The sequence below is a fragment of the Watersipora subatra genome, chromosome 3 (assembly GCF_963576615.1).
Source record: "Watersipora subatra chromosome 3, tzWatSuba1.1, whole genome shotgun sequence".
Taxonomy (NCBI): Eukaryota; Metazoa; Bryozoa; class Gymnolaemata; order Cheilostomatida; family Watersiporidae; genus Watersipora; species Watersipora subatra.
The window spans coordinates 25,721,325-25,735,693 of record NC_088710.1 but is presented as its reverse complement, the minus strand read 5'-3'; the positions used below and the strand labels follow the sequence as shown (position 1 = coordinate 25,735,693).

Genomic DNA, 14,369 nt, shown 5'->3' with positions numbered 1-14,369 from the left:
CTGTCATTTTATAATCGCATATAACCGCATTATCTTTAGCCAAAGACGTTATTAAGAACCAAATAAACTGGATGTGTAAACACGATTACTTTTATTAAAATATTTATATATACAATTAGGCATCAACTTGTGCTAATTCAATTTGGATGGGTGCACGCTGGCATCTTTTATGTAAGTAGCAAATAAAAATTGTACTCACAAGTAGGACCATGGCACCGACTGCCACTATCGACCCGACCACTGACCAATCTACAATGATAACAAATACAATAGAGAATACCATATACAGTGGTGTGCATAAATTTGGAATCACATTGTTTTGTTCACTCTATATCGAATGGATCTTCCATTTGCTTTCTATTTTCCCGCCAATTTTGATGCCATGCCAGATATTATATATCAATCTGATCAGCAGAAGAGGTGCTTTCAAACAATACATTGATTGATGCAATGCATCACATCATCCCTCCTGAAGAGCTCAGAAAGTTGGTAAACAGTATGCCTCGACGGTGTCAGATGGTGATCAAGAACAAGGGCTGGCCAATAAAATACTAATGCTCAGCTCAAGACACCTTACCAGTCCTGAAGACCAACAATAACCCAACGGCCCTTTTCAGGGCCACCAATTTGTATAAAAGAGTTTGTTTGTATCCTATTTTATCAATTTTCACTAACAACATTCATAGCCTGCAATAAGTCTGCCTTTCGGTAGATCCACCCCCAGCGATAAAAATCTGAGAATATTTTCGAATATTTGGCATAATCTTGTTCTTCAGAATTTTCCCTTTCAAATGATATATATATTGATGGGGTTGAGGCACTTAACTCCAAAGAATTTCTTAGACAACAGCATATAAACATACATATTTGAAGATTTAACTGGTGATTCCAAGTTTATGCACACCACTGTATATATATATATATATATATATATATATATATATATATATATATATATATATATATATATATATATATATATCAAGCTACTCTTGTGTGTTGATGTAAATTGATCCGAAATTCTTTTACACATGACATGACTAGCAGAACTGAAAAAGGTAAATAAATAAATTTGTAAATCATAAATTGCTTAGCACAATTACCGATAGCTAGTGGCAATTCAGCAGTAGATGTAAACACAAATGGAGCTGTAGTAGGAGGCTTCAGTGTTGTAAGACGCTTCAGCGTTGTGGCACACTCTGTGACACCCCTCCATCCTTCACAAGTGTTTCTAATCTGATAATTAAGTAGGAAGGAAATAGTCACGCGCCACTCACTTCTATGTATTGCAATGGATAGTATATCTGTACCATGTTTTTATGTATACAAACATACATTTTTATTTTGCTATTTTTATTTTAACTAGAAACATAGCCACGCTTACGCTGCTTATATTGATAAGCAAATTTCTGGGAAAGTGGTGAGGCGTTGCTATTACCTTCCTGGTAGTTAAGGACCGTTTGTACACTCTTGCACTCATGGACTATTCATTCAGTTATATGTAATGCAAAAGGCATTTATGTGAGCACAGATATGCCTTGAGTAATCTAAAGCTAATATAATCTGGTAAATGTAATTTTTGAAAAAAAATCCGAGAAAAAAACCTTTCTCGGTCGCAAAGCCATATTTTTGGCCAAGCGCAAAAAAAGGGTACATAACGGCTTTGTGAAAGGATGCAATGACGGCCTGATCAAGAAATGTGATGTTTCTTCACAATTATGTTTTTATTTTAATACTTACAAAAGGTGTAGAATTAGCAGTAGCATAATTGATTATGAATGTAACTAGAAGAAACTGGTTTTGTAGTGACATGGTAGTGTTATGGATAGTCGTGTACTTGAAATGCTGAGTACGACCATGCGTATGTTGTTTACGCATGCGTAAATAGCCTAAGTGAACCATACAATTACTGTTTTTTTTAATCTCCGTAGTTTCGGTTTCCACCCTCTGATTTGGTGGGACATTATTTTATAATTATTATTTATTATGATCGTGTCATTTTTGTTTTTCATATTAGGGACTAATATGTTTTAAACTGCGGGTGTATGATATGTGCAAAATTAGTATACCTGATTAGCACATAGAAACAAAGGACTACAAATTATACATAGTAGGCTATAGCTAACGCAGTTGCCCTTCCGAAACAAAAGCCACGATCCATGACTGGCATATCCTATGAACTAAGTATTACCATCTAATTATACATACTTCAACGAAACCAATGCTGATGTAAGAATGAATAATTTAAACTTGAAAGACACACAGCATTGGATCTCTTATGGCTCAAATAAGGGTAAAGACAGCCTACCAGTTTCTAGATACTGCCTCTGAGTGGTTGATTTTAGAATAAGAAATCTGCAGCTCCCAATCTCAGTGAGCTCCAGAGACTTGAAGTTGGACAACACTCAGAGGTAGACGTACCGACGAGCACTGCAACAAGTCGCAAGCCTAAGTACTTTGGTGAGTCAATGTGCTCTCTAGTTGTCTTTGATTTATAGCCTGTAAATACTTATCATAACTAATTAACGGGATAGCTAGATAGAGCAGCGTAATACTCGACTTCATTTACTTACACAAATAGACCCCTTTTGTTTAATGAGGTTTGCAACAAAGCTAATTTCATGGTCAGTTCCCAAATAAATACCATTAAATTTTTAATCACAGAAGGTTAGTAAAAGTATGAGGTTTGCGAAGAACTAAATATAACGGCAGTCAAAACGTACAATTTAGACGAAAGGTTGAAGGCGTGTTGACCGTGACCTTGGTCGAGAACAGCAGCCCATACTTTTTGAGAATCGTTGAAAGGCGCGGGCAGTAAGTGTTTAGGGGTGTCACGAAAAAATGATAGCGATTTGCAATTTGAACTGTTCGCTAAAATAGACTTAAAACGAAATCTAGAGTAGTACGTACATATTTCGATAAAATATGTGCGTACTACTCTAGATTTGGTTTCAAGTCTATTTTATCGGACAGATTTAGTCCATTTAATCCGTAAATGTTATTGATAACTGATCGAATGTCTTTTATGTTAGACACTATCTAAATTATTCAATCTCATTTAGCTAATGAAGTGCATAAATTTTAAACTGCTCTGATATACGAACTGGCTGGTGTTGAAGAATTTAATTAGGTAGTGGATTTGTCACGTTCGAAGTAAGTTGAATTAAATAGATTCCAATTTTGTAAACATATTTTATTTATAGATAACTCATTTTTTATTTCGCCTTGAAACATTAACGCCCAACGTTAAAGATTCTGTTTGTGTATTTTATGCTTACGGTTTTCTACTTATCAAGCTTATGTTGACTGAAAGTTAAGGTTAAATTTTTCTCCTTTTATTGCATCAACTATTCGAACCGGACGCTAAAGCAACATTTTTTAAAACTACATTGTTATGAGGTCGTTCACGACTTGTGTTTGTCAAGGCCGTTCGATGTTATTTCAACGTCATTTTGCTTGTCACTAATGTTTCAATTACTATAAAACATGCACATATCTAATTGATTAATCAATTGCCTAAATTTTAAATCTGATATGAGACAATATTATATGCATCAATTGAATTCACATTATCTATATCACATGCTTATGTTTGCTGGAATCCAAAACAGCAAATTTTATTACCCCACAATTTGCGAGCTTGCTGTTGCTTCATTTAAAAATAGTACCATCACATTTTTGAGGTCTGCTTAAACATACAAACCACCAACTGAACCATAAATAGCTACCTCAACCATCAAGAAAAATAAGCCATTGTGGCAAAAATTTCGCATTTGTGTTGTTTGCTCGAGTACTCCTAAGCTTCCTTGTATCTATTATCTTGATTATATTATGTTTTTGACCAGGTAATATAGGTTTAACAATAACAATTATTCTGTGTAACAATGTAGATTGTTGTAATTTAATTAAAGATTAGATTGTCTCAGCAAAGTAAAAAGCAAAAGCTTATCTTACAAAGCATGAAAGTATGATTAAAAAGTTAAATTTTGAAAGAATTATCTAAATCAAAGTATAGCCTACCTAGCTGTATAAGAGAATTATAAAAGCAAAATAATAGACTACAGTTCTATAACAGTGTCATCAGAGTGAACTATATTTTATTCTTAAAGCACATCAATTACATAAGTACTTTTATCATTTATTTCAATACATCAAAGTCTTGGCTTTCGAATGAGCCTATATTCAATACACAAAGAATAATAGAACTATGAGAAACCGGGGGTCAAAAGTATGTCCTGCAATTAAAAAACACTTGGTTGTGGTTTCCACAATGTGATGTCATAATTATCATTTAGCCTTAGATCGTCGATCTTTTTCGCTGCCATTGAAGCTGCACTTCTCTGTGACAATCGGTGCTCTTAAACCCGGAGAGCGGTAATAATAAACTAGCATTCTAGAGAAGCAACAATGCTATGGGATCATGCTAACGCCCGACCAATACAAACACATGTTCTGAGTTACTAGATTTCGGGTAATTGTTAGAGTTTACTTATTTCATCCTTTCGTTCATTTAAACATTTATAGTAATTATCACAGATATAGTAAACCCTAGATTGGCGAATAGCTATCATTACAATGGAGCAAAAGTGAGGCCTATAATTGGCTGTTGTTCTCACGACGTTACGTCTCAGTGATGTGCATCATTGCAACAGAGCCTTCAGCTGAGCAATGAGTTTAGTAGTGAAAGCATGCTTGTCCAACTAGTTTTTAAGTCATAAATGTTACAATAAGACCAAATTCTTGGTGAAATGTCATCAGAGGAGACTACAACACCCCAGGGATGTGAACACACCATACAAATTTCAAATATTTGGTAAACCTAACCTTTGCACATGTACTATATCATCAGTTCACGTTGTAAGAAAATACTGGAAACAAACCAATTACCAACTCAACTGAACTTACTTGTCTTATCATGGTCTCATAACAACGAACATACCTTTCTATGATTATTCTGAATTGAAAGTGAAATGAATGAATGCTTGGAACTATCAAAAGAAAAAGTGTCTAGACTGATTACAACAACATATAATACAAACTTGTCTCTCAGCTGATAAGGTTGTAATCTAGCTTGGCATAATTGATCGAATGCCTTTTTTGTCTCATTCCAAGCAATGTAATGATATCCATTCTACTACATGTATGCATTGTTAATGTTTGGGCAAAGAAAAAGTCAAGCCGCAGTTGGTGCTGTGCCTATGGATGTTCAAGCAATCTTGAGAAATGCCCAGATCTGGCGTTTCATTGCTTTCCAAATGTGAAACGAGCTGAAACCCTTAATGCTTGGATAAAGGCGGTGCAAAGACAGGATTGTTCTCCAGCATCAAGCTCTGTATTATGCAGTGAACCTGTTGAGAAAGACTGCTACAAGGTTCCACCAGGTATTGGAAGAAAACCAATGCTAAAATCTGACGCAATACCTACAATATTTACAGCTTATTCAACCTACCTTCAGCCAAAAGCTGTGAAAATACAGACACCAACCATAATAACAGAAAGCCTGCCGAAATGTGGAAGAACATCTCAGACAGCTGCCAGCACTATAATACCTGACCCTGAAAATACTATACCTGGTGATACTACTATCCATGATGATGAGCAACCTGCAGCTTCTGGCAATCAGGACACACCTACTGCCTTGACAACGAGCTGCCGATGCGGTGGTAGACCTAAACAGCCTGCTGTCACACGTATTTCAATATTAAAAAGAAGAATCAAAACTCTACAGCAGAGAGTCTGTCGATTAGAGCAGAGGAATGGGATTCAAAATAATTCGATCATAATACTGAGAAAGGACAATAAACTTAACAATATAGAGCTTACATCAGAAGATGGATGTCTAGGAGAATTATTGTCTCATGCACAGTGCATGCACAGTCTACTACAGTCTTCACCAATCTACTCAAAACTATAGTAAATCGCTATATTAAAATCAGAATACACTATGCCGCTTCAAAGCAGGAGTCTAGTTCAACCAACCTTGGACAAAAGCTATCTCGTCTAGTTATTTTCAGTCATGTCTAATGGGTGTTCCAACTTAACTGCTTCTAAATCTCATTTGATTCATCAGTTCGTTATCAGTTTAATTTTTATTTCGTCACTCTTTGTATTATTAATGATATAGAAACTTCTAAATCATTGGTATTATCCACTACTGTGTGTCTAAGATTTTTGCCTTTCTCACCCAAAGTCAGTTTTATATATTCTCAATAAAATATGCAGTCTCACATGCACAAGCTATGGAAAAATTGAGCAGTTTTTAGTGCTAAGTCAATAGGAGTTAATAGATCAGCTGATTCGCTTTGCACATCACCATGACATTGCCTCATGCTAATTATAGGCCTCACTTGTTGTGATTATTCGCATATCTAGGGTTTACTATATCTATGGTAATTATTATCACTTCGTTTTATATGATAGCATTGTTTGTCCCATACAGAAATGATTAATAACTTGATTAATAACTAATTAGTAATTAAATATCAAAAAGAAAAAAATTAAAGTATTTATACTGTATTATATTCAAATAAATTACAGTATATGGAAAATAGAAAACAAGTGTATTGGACAGTTACATTAATCACTTTGTGTATGCTACTAGCTTATAGACAGATTAGGTTATTTACAGTAGGCTTCTCTATTTTGAACAATCCCGGAATGCAATGAGTCAACCCCAACGATTGATTTAATTCAATTGATTTTTACAACAAAATTAAACAAAAACAGAAGTGACTACTAACAACGTACCTTGTTGTTAACCACCCATGGTGGTAAAGGTAATGAAATCACATCAATTAAATTGTGACCTTGCAGGGTTTGGCCCTAGGACTATATGTAGATTGCACTTTTGCGAGATCATGCAATGCTTGAAATTAATTAGCCTCAGTCGTGCCCCTCAACATCACAATAAAAGGAGAGGGCTAGTGCATAATATCATCGAAAAAATGTAGTATGGTACTTGGAATCTGAGTTAATTATCTTAAAAATAATCTGTACATGAGAGAGCTAATGACACCGATTCCTTTGTCATCCTCATTGGTTCTCTGGAGTAGTCCTACCTTTGCCCACCACTAGCGTCATTATCGTCATTCATAAATATAAGCGGTAAGCGATAAAAATAAGCGGTAAAAGCACACAACACCGATTATAAAAAATTTGATGTCACAGTTTTCGAGCCTATACCATTGAACATTTTTGCAGTAGAGCTCTTGGGAAATCCTATAAACACCAACCTATGCCTGTGTCACCATGTCAAACAATGGCTCATTTGAAAGCAGAGATATTGAAGAACTTAAATAAGCTGAAATAGTACTTATGTAATTGATGTGCTTTAATCATATTTACTCTCTTTAGTTTTTACCTTTGATTTTGTTAAATTAGTACAGGCTTTTATGGATGTATTTTGCGTTGTGTGTGAGAGTTGAAGTTTCTTGAGCATTTGATTTTCTTCCGAGTTTCCTAATCATTCTAGTTGTTATCAATATCAATCTGACCGACCCTTCATGTGACTTCTACAATTAAGTTTGTTTTTAATGTTATTGTTGTGCTAATATATTTTAGTGCAAAATATGCGACGTCGGCTACAAGAAGAATCTTTCATGGAAATAGTGCTGAAAACTAGTGTTGTTTTCTAAATTGCTGAATTTTGAAGACGTCACATCAGGTGACATGGCGAAGGTGGTCAATTTTGGTTTTGACACCATTAAAGATGCATCCTCAGCTCTTTCATCTTCAATTAGGTCAGGATTTGGGACTAATTTTCAGCACACCGTCGTTTCAACATCAACAGGATGCGTTTTAATAACGAATCAGGGCATACAAATACTAAAGGTTTTGAAACTAAAAAGTCCGATTTATGAGTGTGTTATGACTCACATCAGAGCCTATTATAATAAGTTTGGTGATTGCACAAAATCATTTTTACTTTTGTTAAATGAACTCCTCATACAAGTTGCTCACTTGTCTGGAAATCCTACTTCCTTAAGTTATTTTCAAAAAAGAGACAGAGTTGCTCAGAGAGTGAAGCTATGCCAAGAGATAGAGCATATTCTGGCTTATACATTAAACCATTTGTTTCCTTTGATGAGCCAGTATGGTCTTGTATCAGACATCGCTTTAGTCACTCACGACTCATCTCATCATATCGTAAACCTTATCGCGGGTTACCTCAAGAGTCATCTTGCTGATCAGGAGTCTTTTTATCTCGGATCACTTTCAGTTCAGTTGATCGAAGCATGGAGAAAATGTAAGACCTTCTTGTCTGTCGACTCCGTTGTACATCATCTCTTAAAAAAAAAAAATTATGTTCTCATTGAAAATGTCGGCCAATCCTTGTCAGCCTCAGCCTTATTTCCTGGATACTTACTAAGTCGAGGGTTTTGTCGTTTCGAACGTCTACAAAATTCTAAAATTAGTGTGAACGAAGGGATGTTTGTTTTGTTGTCATGTCCTCTTGACAGCAGTGCTACAGATGGCGATAACATCGCAGAATATTCCCTTCATGATAACGAGGGTATAGATGCAGTTTTATATTACAAACGCATACCCGCATCAAAAGTCCTTGAGTTGATCATGAGGCTTGGAGTTCATCTAATCATTACTGTTTACCAACTCTCTACCACGGATAAAGATCTCTGTCAACAACATAATATAGATGTTATTCATGCCCTTCCTGAAGACGAGCTTGAATTCTTATCCAGATCCTGCAACAAAGCAATAGTCTATGATATTAATGATTTAGCTATAGACAATGTTTGCCCATTTAGTCAATGTAATGAAATAACTTTCGGAACAGTTATCTACTCTCATCTCATCCCAAAAGATGCGCCTGGTGTGCACACATTAGTATTAGGAGCTCCAACGGAAGGTATCGCTCATCAGCGTAAATACCTCATTTCAAGCAGTTTGAAAGCAGTAAAAAGGTCACTGGTTTCACTCGATGAAACTCAATTGATGAAGTTAGTAACATTTGCCATGCCTTTGTTTCATTATCCTATCTGGAATGCTCGTATTTCTTATTCATGCATCTACACTAACCATGTATTAACTGTATCAATGCACAATGGCATACCATCATACTCTGAATATTCATCATACCCACCTGCTACCTTATGTAATACCACCTTTACGTGGGATGTTTCGATAAAATTCTTGGTTTTGCTGGATGTTTTGTAAGGGCCATTAAAACAAACAACCAATTTAAAACCAAAGCCAAAAAGCTAAGCCTCTTTCTAATGAAAATTTATCGATACTTAAAGTAAATTTAACTGAATTGTAAATGAGAGAGCTTATGTAGCATCAACAGTTTCTCGCACTTCATTCGTTTTGCCATCATATTTCTCTCCCTTTTTTACCCCCAATAGGGGCCACCTATTTTATTATGTTAATAACACTTTATCTGCTTCTGTTTTTATATTTAATCACTATTTAAATGTGCTTTTAGTAATCAAGAGAATATGTTTTATACTTATTTATAATTCACTTTCATAAATTTGACAAAGAGGAACATTTTACATATTTGTTCTGTGCTTATTTATCTTGCAGGAAAAATAAAATAGTTATCGGCTATAAAATAATTATTGGGAGATAAAAAATAGTAATTTTATGTTAATCTTTCTATTCCTGGTTTACTTTTTGTTTGGTAAAATAGTGCAGGTAAATTTTCAGAATTGATGCTCGGTAACTATTTCTGCCAATTTGTTTGTAGCGCAAATATACAAAGCGGTATGTTTTCCAGCTCTTCAAAGAACTCTTCAACTGGTGTGACTAGGAGTAGAATATCAAAAGTTCTGTCGAAAAGCTACAATTCAACTGGTAAATGTTAATTTAGCAATGTTAAAATTGAATCAGTATATAGAGTGTGAATACATATAGAGTGTGAATCATAGCCTTACACAATGATTGTATATTTAGTGCACAATTTATCCCTTACATTTTGTATGCAATATTTTCCTCTTCTGATTGGTTTATTAAGAAGTAACAGTCCACATAAAATGATTTTTATTTGATTATGTCAGAGAAATTCACTCAAAAATTTCACAAATTATGTGGAATGTATGTGAAACCAGAATAGTTTGTTGGTTTATTTTACTTGTGTTTTAAGATCTACTACATTAAATGTAACATTTAATAACAAGCATAATCTGCTTTCAGATTTCATGGGGATCATGAAGTTAGTTGGCAGTTTTTGCTATAATGATATAGTCATGCCTATTAATAGGGTGGTATATTATATTGTGACCAATCATAATGCAACTTGCTGCTGATGAAAGTCTTATTGTTCAGCTCGAGTTCAAAACTTTGTTTCTAGTCCTACATAGAATCAGTATGTCTCACTAATCTCTAGCACACTTACACTGGTTCTCAGGCTGTACTTCGCAAACCTGTTCAATCACCAATACCTTTTTCTATCATGACTTCATTCGCTGCATCGAAATAATCACAGAGGAAGTGCTTTATCTACAGGATATTTACTGAGTTCGGTAGCCTGAAGTAAAATTTCTCATTTGAAAATAATTTTTTTCCTTTCCAGCTGTTTACTATCAGTGCAACTGTACATGGTTTAGCTCACCTGCAACTGTTGTCATATGTTAGTTAGGTTCTAGCCTAGGAGTAGGTACTAGACTTTTGTGTACTAGCCATAAAGCTCTGTTTGTAGCGCAAACAATCTTCATAGTTCATTATCATGATTCTGATCTGCTAAAATTGTGACTATTTATGAATGATTATGTCAGACTAACTCGACGCATGTAAAAAGGTCCAAAAAGGATAGATAATGTGAAAAGGTTTTTTTTCAGTTGGAAGACCAATCAAAATTGAGTTCTTAACAGTTTTGAATTCCAAACATTACCTGACATCTTGTATGCAATAAATGTGAGTCTGAAAGTTTGTTAATTTCCATTTTAAATTAAAGATAGCTAGTTGATAGACTTTGAAAATGTTGATCTGTCTTATATCATCTCTCCCTCTATCTCCCTCTCTTTGTCTCCCCCTCTCTGTCTCCCTCGCTCTATCTCTTGCTCTCTCCCATTATCTCTCTCCCTCCCTCTCTATCTCCCTTTTTTCTCTCCATCTCCCTCTCTCTATCTCCCTTTCTCTATCTCTCCCTCTCTATCTCTCCCTCTCTATCTCTCTACAGTTTTATAGTTTGTCTAGAATGGTTCTTATTTGAAAAATTATATTTAACATTTATCAGCTCTTATCTAAGTCTCAGTCAGTCTCCTTCTGCCTGTATTTATAAGTCTGAATGATCGTCTTGTAACAAATTGATTATAAAAAATCGTCTTCTCCTGACGTACGTATGTTAATTCTTTAATGGTGTGAAGTTCGCAACTTCAGTCTGGTGAAGTTTTAAGGGAAACCTCCATAGATCTCTCACTATTTTGTAGTTGGCTTGTAGGTTTGTCTGTATCATTACATATGTGAAAGGATGTTGAAGCATACTGCTTTGATTAAGCTACAAACTCACTATTACCTCATATGATAGCTTGTGGCAGCGAAAGCACTATTATGACAGTGTTTCTAAATCTCTCAGCACATTTTACCTTTGTAGATATCAACTCCATTTTTTACTAAGACTGGTTTGTGTTTTGATCATAAGTCGATTTGTGCCTTGGCTCTTTACTCTTAAATTTGTGGCTGGTTTGAGATCCTTATTAAATGGACAATGCAGCAATAATCGTTAGTTTAGCCCTTTAATCGTTAAAACCAGTTCAATTTTATCTAATAGTTGTGATTAACCCTTGGCATCTTGGTTTAATGCAACGGAAATACGTCTTTTTGTCATTATCATGGATTGATCTTTTAAGTGATCAATTCAGCTCAATACATTCAGGTCTAAAGAGGGAGAGTTTAACTCAAATTTTTGCCTTGTTTGAAGACAGTAGGAAAAGCTTGCTTGTTTCTATTTTTAGATCATCCCCCAGAGTACCTCTGCACAATAGCCGTTGGTGGGACATTCGAGCTTGCTCTCGACCATATCATTGACAAACACCTGCAAGAACTGTCAGTCGCATCGCATGGCGTTACTATGTTGACCATCCTTAGAGACTCTCTGCTCTGCATACCTCAGCTGTTGCATGATAATGCATATGGTTCTGCTAAGCCCCGTTGGTTGGAGACCCTCACCGTAGCCAAGAACCGACTGCATCAAGGCGATTTTGTTGGGGTAGATGCTGTTGAAGGCACGATAACTACCCATTCAGAGACTGAGTCATTCCATAGCAAGTGTCAACTAATAGTTGAAGTATTAATTGCTTTACGTCAATTCCTGCATCTTCAGTCTGCAATCTAGTCAAATGAACCTTTAACTATACAGTTTGCTTTGCTACCTGCTGACACTCACAGAAATCTGTCCATATCAGACGCTTTTATTTTCTCTAAAATATTCTTAATTTTTTCTCCATTTGTTTGTGATTAAAACTTATGAATGCTGAATCATTGCTAAATAAATGGTTTAAAGTGTTTTTGTTGGGCACCCAGACTAAATTCGTCATCTCTACACCTGCCTGTCTCACAGTTCACAAAGCGCTTATGTGCACTCACAATGTCATATGTCACTAGACTTCTTTGTTCAATAATGTAATAACAGGAATCTTTTTTTTTATTAACTCTATTGATACATGTATGTTTTTTAGCATAGCTAAATACAATCACTGTCTGGTACAAACTGCTAATTAAGAGTTGTTCTCCTTTTAATCAAGAGCAGCCAACTACAACAACGACTTATTAAGTTCCATTGATTTTTTTATTATCATAAAGTGACAGCTAACTGTTCAGAATCCATTCAATTTTACTAGTCATTATTTTTACTTGGCTCACCTGCCATAGCATTTTACTACTGTACTGTTCTTTTGTATTACAAACAAGTGAACTTGCCATGATTCATTTTATGAAAGTAACTTATCAATAACACTTTTGCAGCAGTCAATGAATTTGAGTTCTTGGTCTGCATTTCGAGAGAATTCCTTAACTTGTTCACACATGAGTGCCAGGAGGTTAGAGAGCCAGACTATTCCAACAACTTTAGCTGCAAAAAAGTGGTGTATAAATGACCAGGATGATTTGGTACCATCTTCTTTTTTTATACCTACTATTGATAGCCACATTTGACAGTGTCTTCATGAACACACAAAAGAATGATCAATATAAATCCAGCTCATGTCAACAATAATTCAGCATTTCAAATCTGTACTAAGGCAAACATATAATAAAAGTTGTCTTTAGAACTGTACTTAAAACACTGATGAACTGGTTTGGGGTTTGAAGTGAATCAGCAAATATGAGTTACAGTTAAAGTGAACAGCAAGGTGTGATTCACACCTGGCTGTTCACTTTATTTTAAGCAGTTTTTATTAAGCAGTGTCACAGCTTAATAAAAACACAAAGATACCCATTAGCAGCTGCCTTGAAACAACTGTTTACTTGATCTGATGATTGTTAAGAAAATAAAGTCTCACATGGTTTGGGTTGTCAATAAAGGAAAACTGATGATTTTATTGTTCGCAAGCTGCGACCACCCATAAAGTACACCATCAAGCTTGTAAAGGTCTCGGTCTGATTTCTATGCTGTGAATGTTAATCATTAATATGAAGTTCTCTCATATAGAGTTGTTTTTTGATTGACAACTTATTTACATCTTTTAATAATATCAAAGCTAATAAAAAACAAAAATCAAGATAATCATAGCAACTGATTTGTGAATGTAATCTACAAGGTGACCAAATATATCCGTATTTTATGGTGAATATTTAGACTCAACTAGGCAAGATACACCTTGTCAGGGAAATCAACTGACGTAGTCTTAAAATGTGACACTTTCATCTGGGAGGTTTTAGGCTCACTATTATCTCAGTGTTACCTGTTTGCTAGGATAAACACTTATTATGAACTCCCAACCTACTTATAAGCTGTGCTGCCGAGTTGTATTCATCTGAATGCCTTGTTACGTGGAGAACCACAAAAAACAAAAAAGTATAAACAGCAGTTATTAGTTAAAAATGCTCAATGCAAGATTTATAGTTTACGTAATGGAAGAGATAGCTTTTTTGAGCAAACCCTGTACTCTAGGCATCCACTATGCTCCTCAACAGTTAACAAATTACTTTGATGCAAGCGTTAATATAGTCGAAGCGTGATTTTGCTGCCATGGAATTAGCTTTTTGCCAAAAATCAAACAACAAAAAGTTTTGTGACCTGTACAAGTTACAAATACAATACAACAAATGTGCAACATAAAAACAGCAAATGCTCATGTAAGACTTATACAAAACAATGATTTGCTTACAATTAGTGAGGGAAGCAGCAATTTCCATCCAGAAATTTATAAACCACGGCAAAGGCTTCACTTCTCCAAAATATAATTCACTTA

The 14,369-nt window shown here is 35.1% G+C and overlaps 1 protein-coding gene across 3 annotated transcripts; it reads left to right on the top strand.

Annotated features, from left to right (window-relative positions):
- Nucleotides 1-2,998: 2,998 nt before the first annotated feature.
- Nucleotides 2,999-12,826, top strand: LOC137391703 (uncharacterized). 3 transcript variants are annotated; one of them, XR_010978156.1, is made up of 2 exons: nucleotides 2,999-3,130; nucleotides 11,913-12,826. XR_010978156.1 is itself a non-coding variant. In XM_068078229.1 (2 exons), the coding sequence occupies exons 1-2, from the start codon at nucleotides 9,726-9,728 to the stop codon at nucleotides 12,290-12,292; spliced, it is 468 nt and encodes a 155-aa protein (XP_067934330.1). In that variant the 5' UTR covers nucleotides 9,702-9,725; the 3' UTR covers nucleotides 12,293-12,826. The 3 variants fall into 3 exon arrangements, 1 of the variants encoding a protein (XP_067934330.1); XR_010978155.1 differs by having other exon boundaries at nucleotides 3,033-3,153; XM_068078229.1 differs by lacking the exon at nucleotides 2,999-3,130 and adding an exon at nucleotides 9,702-9,813.
- Nucleotides 12,827-14,369: the final 1,543 nt, after the last annotated feature.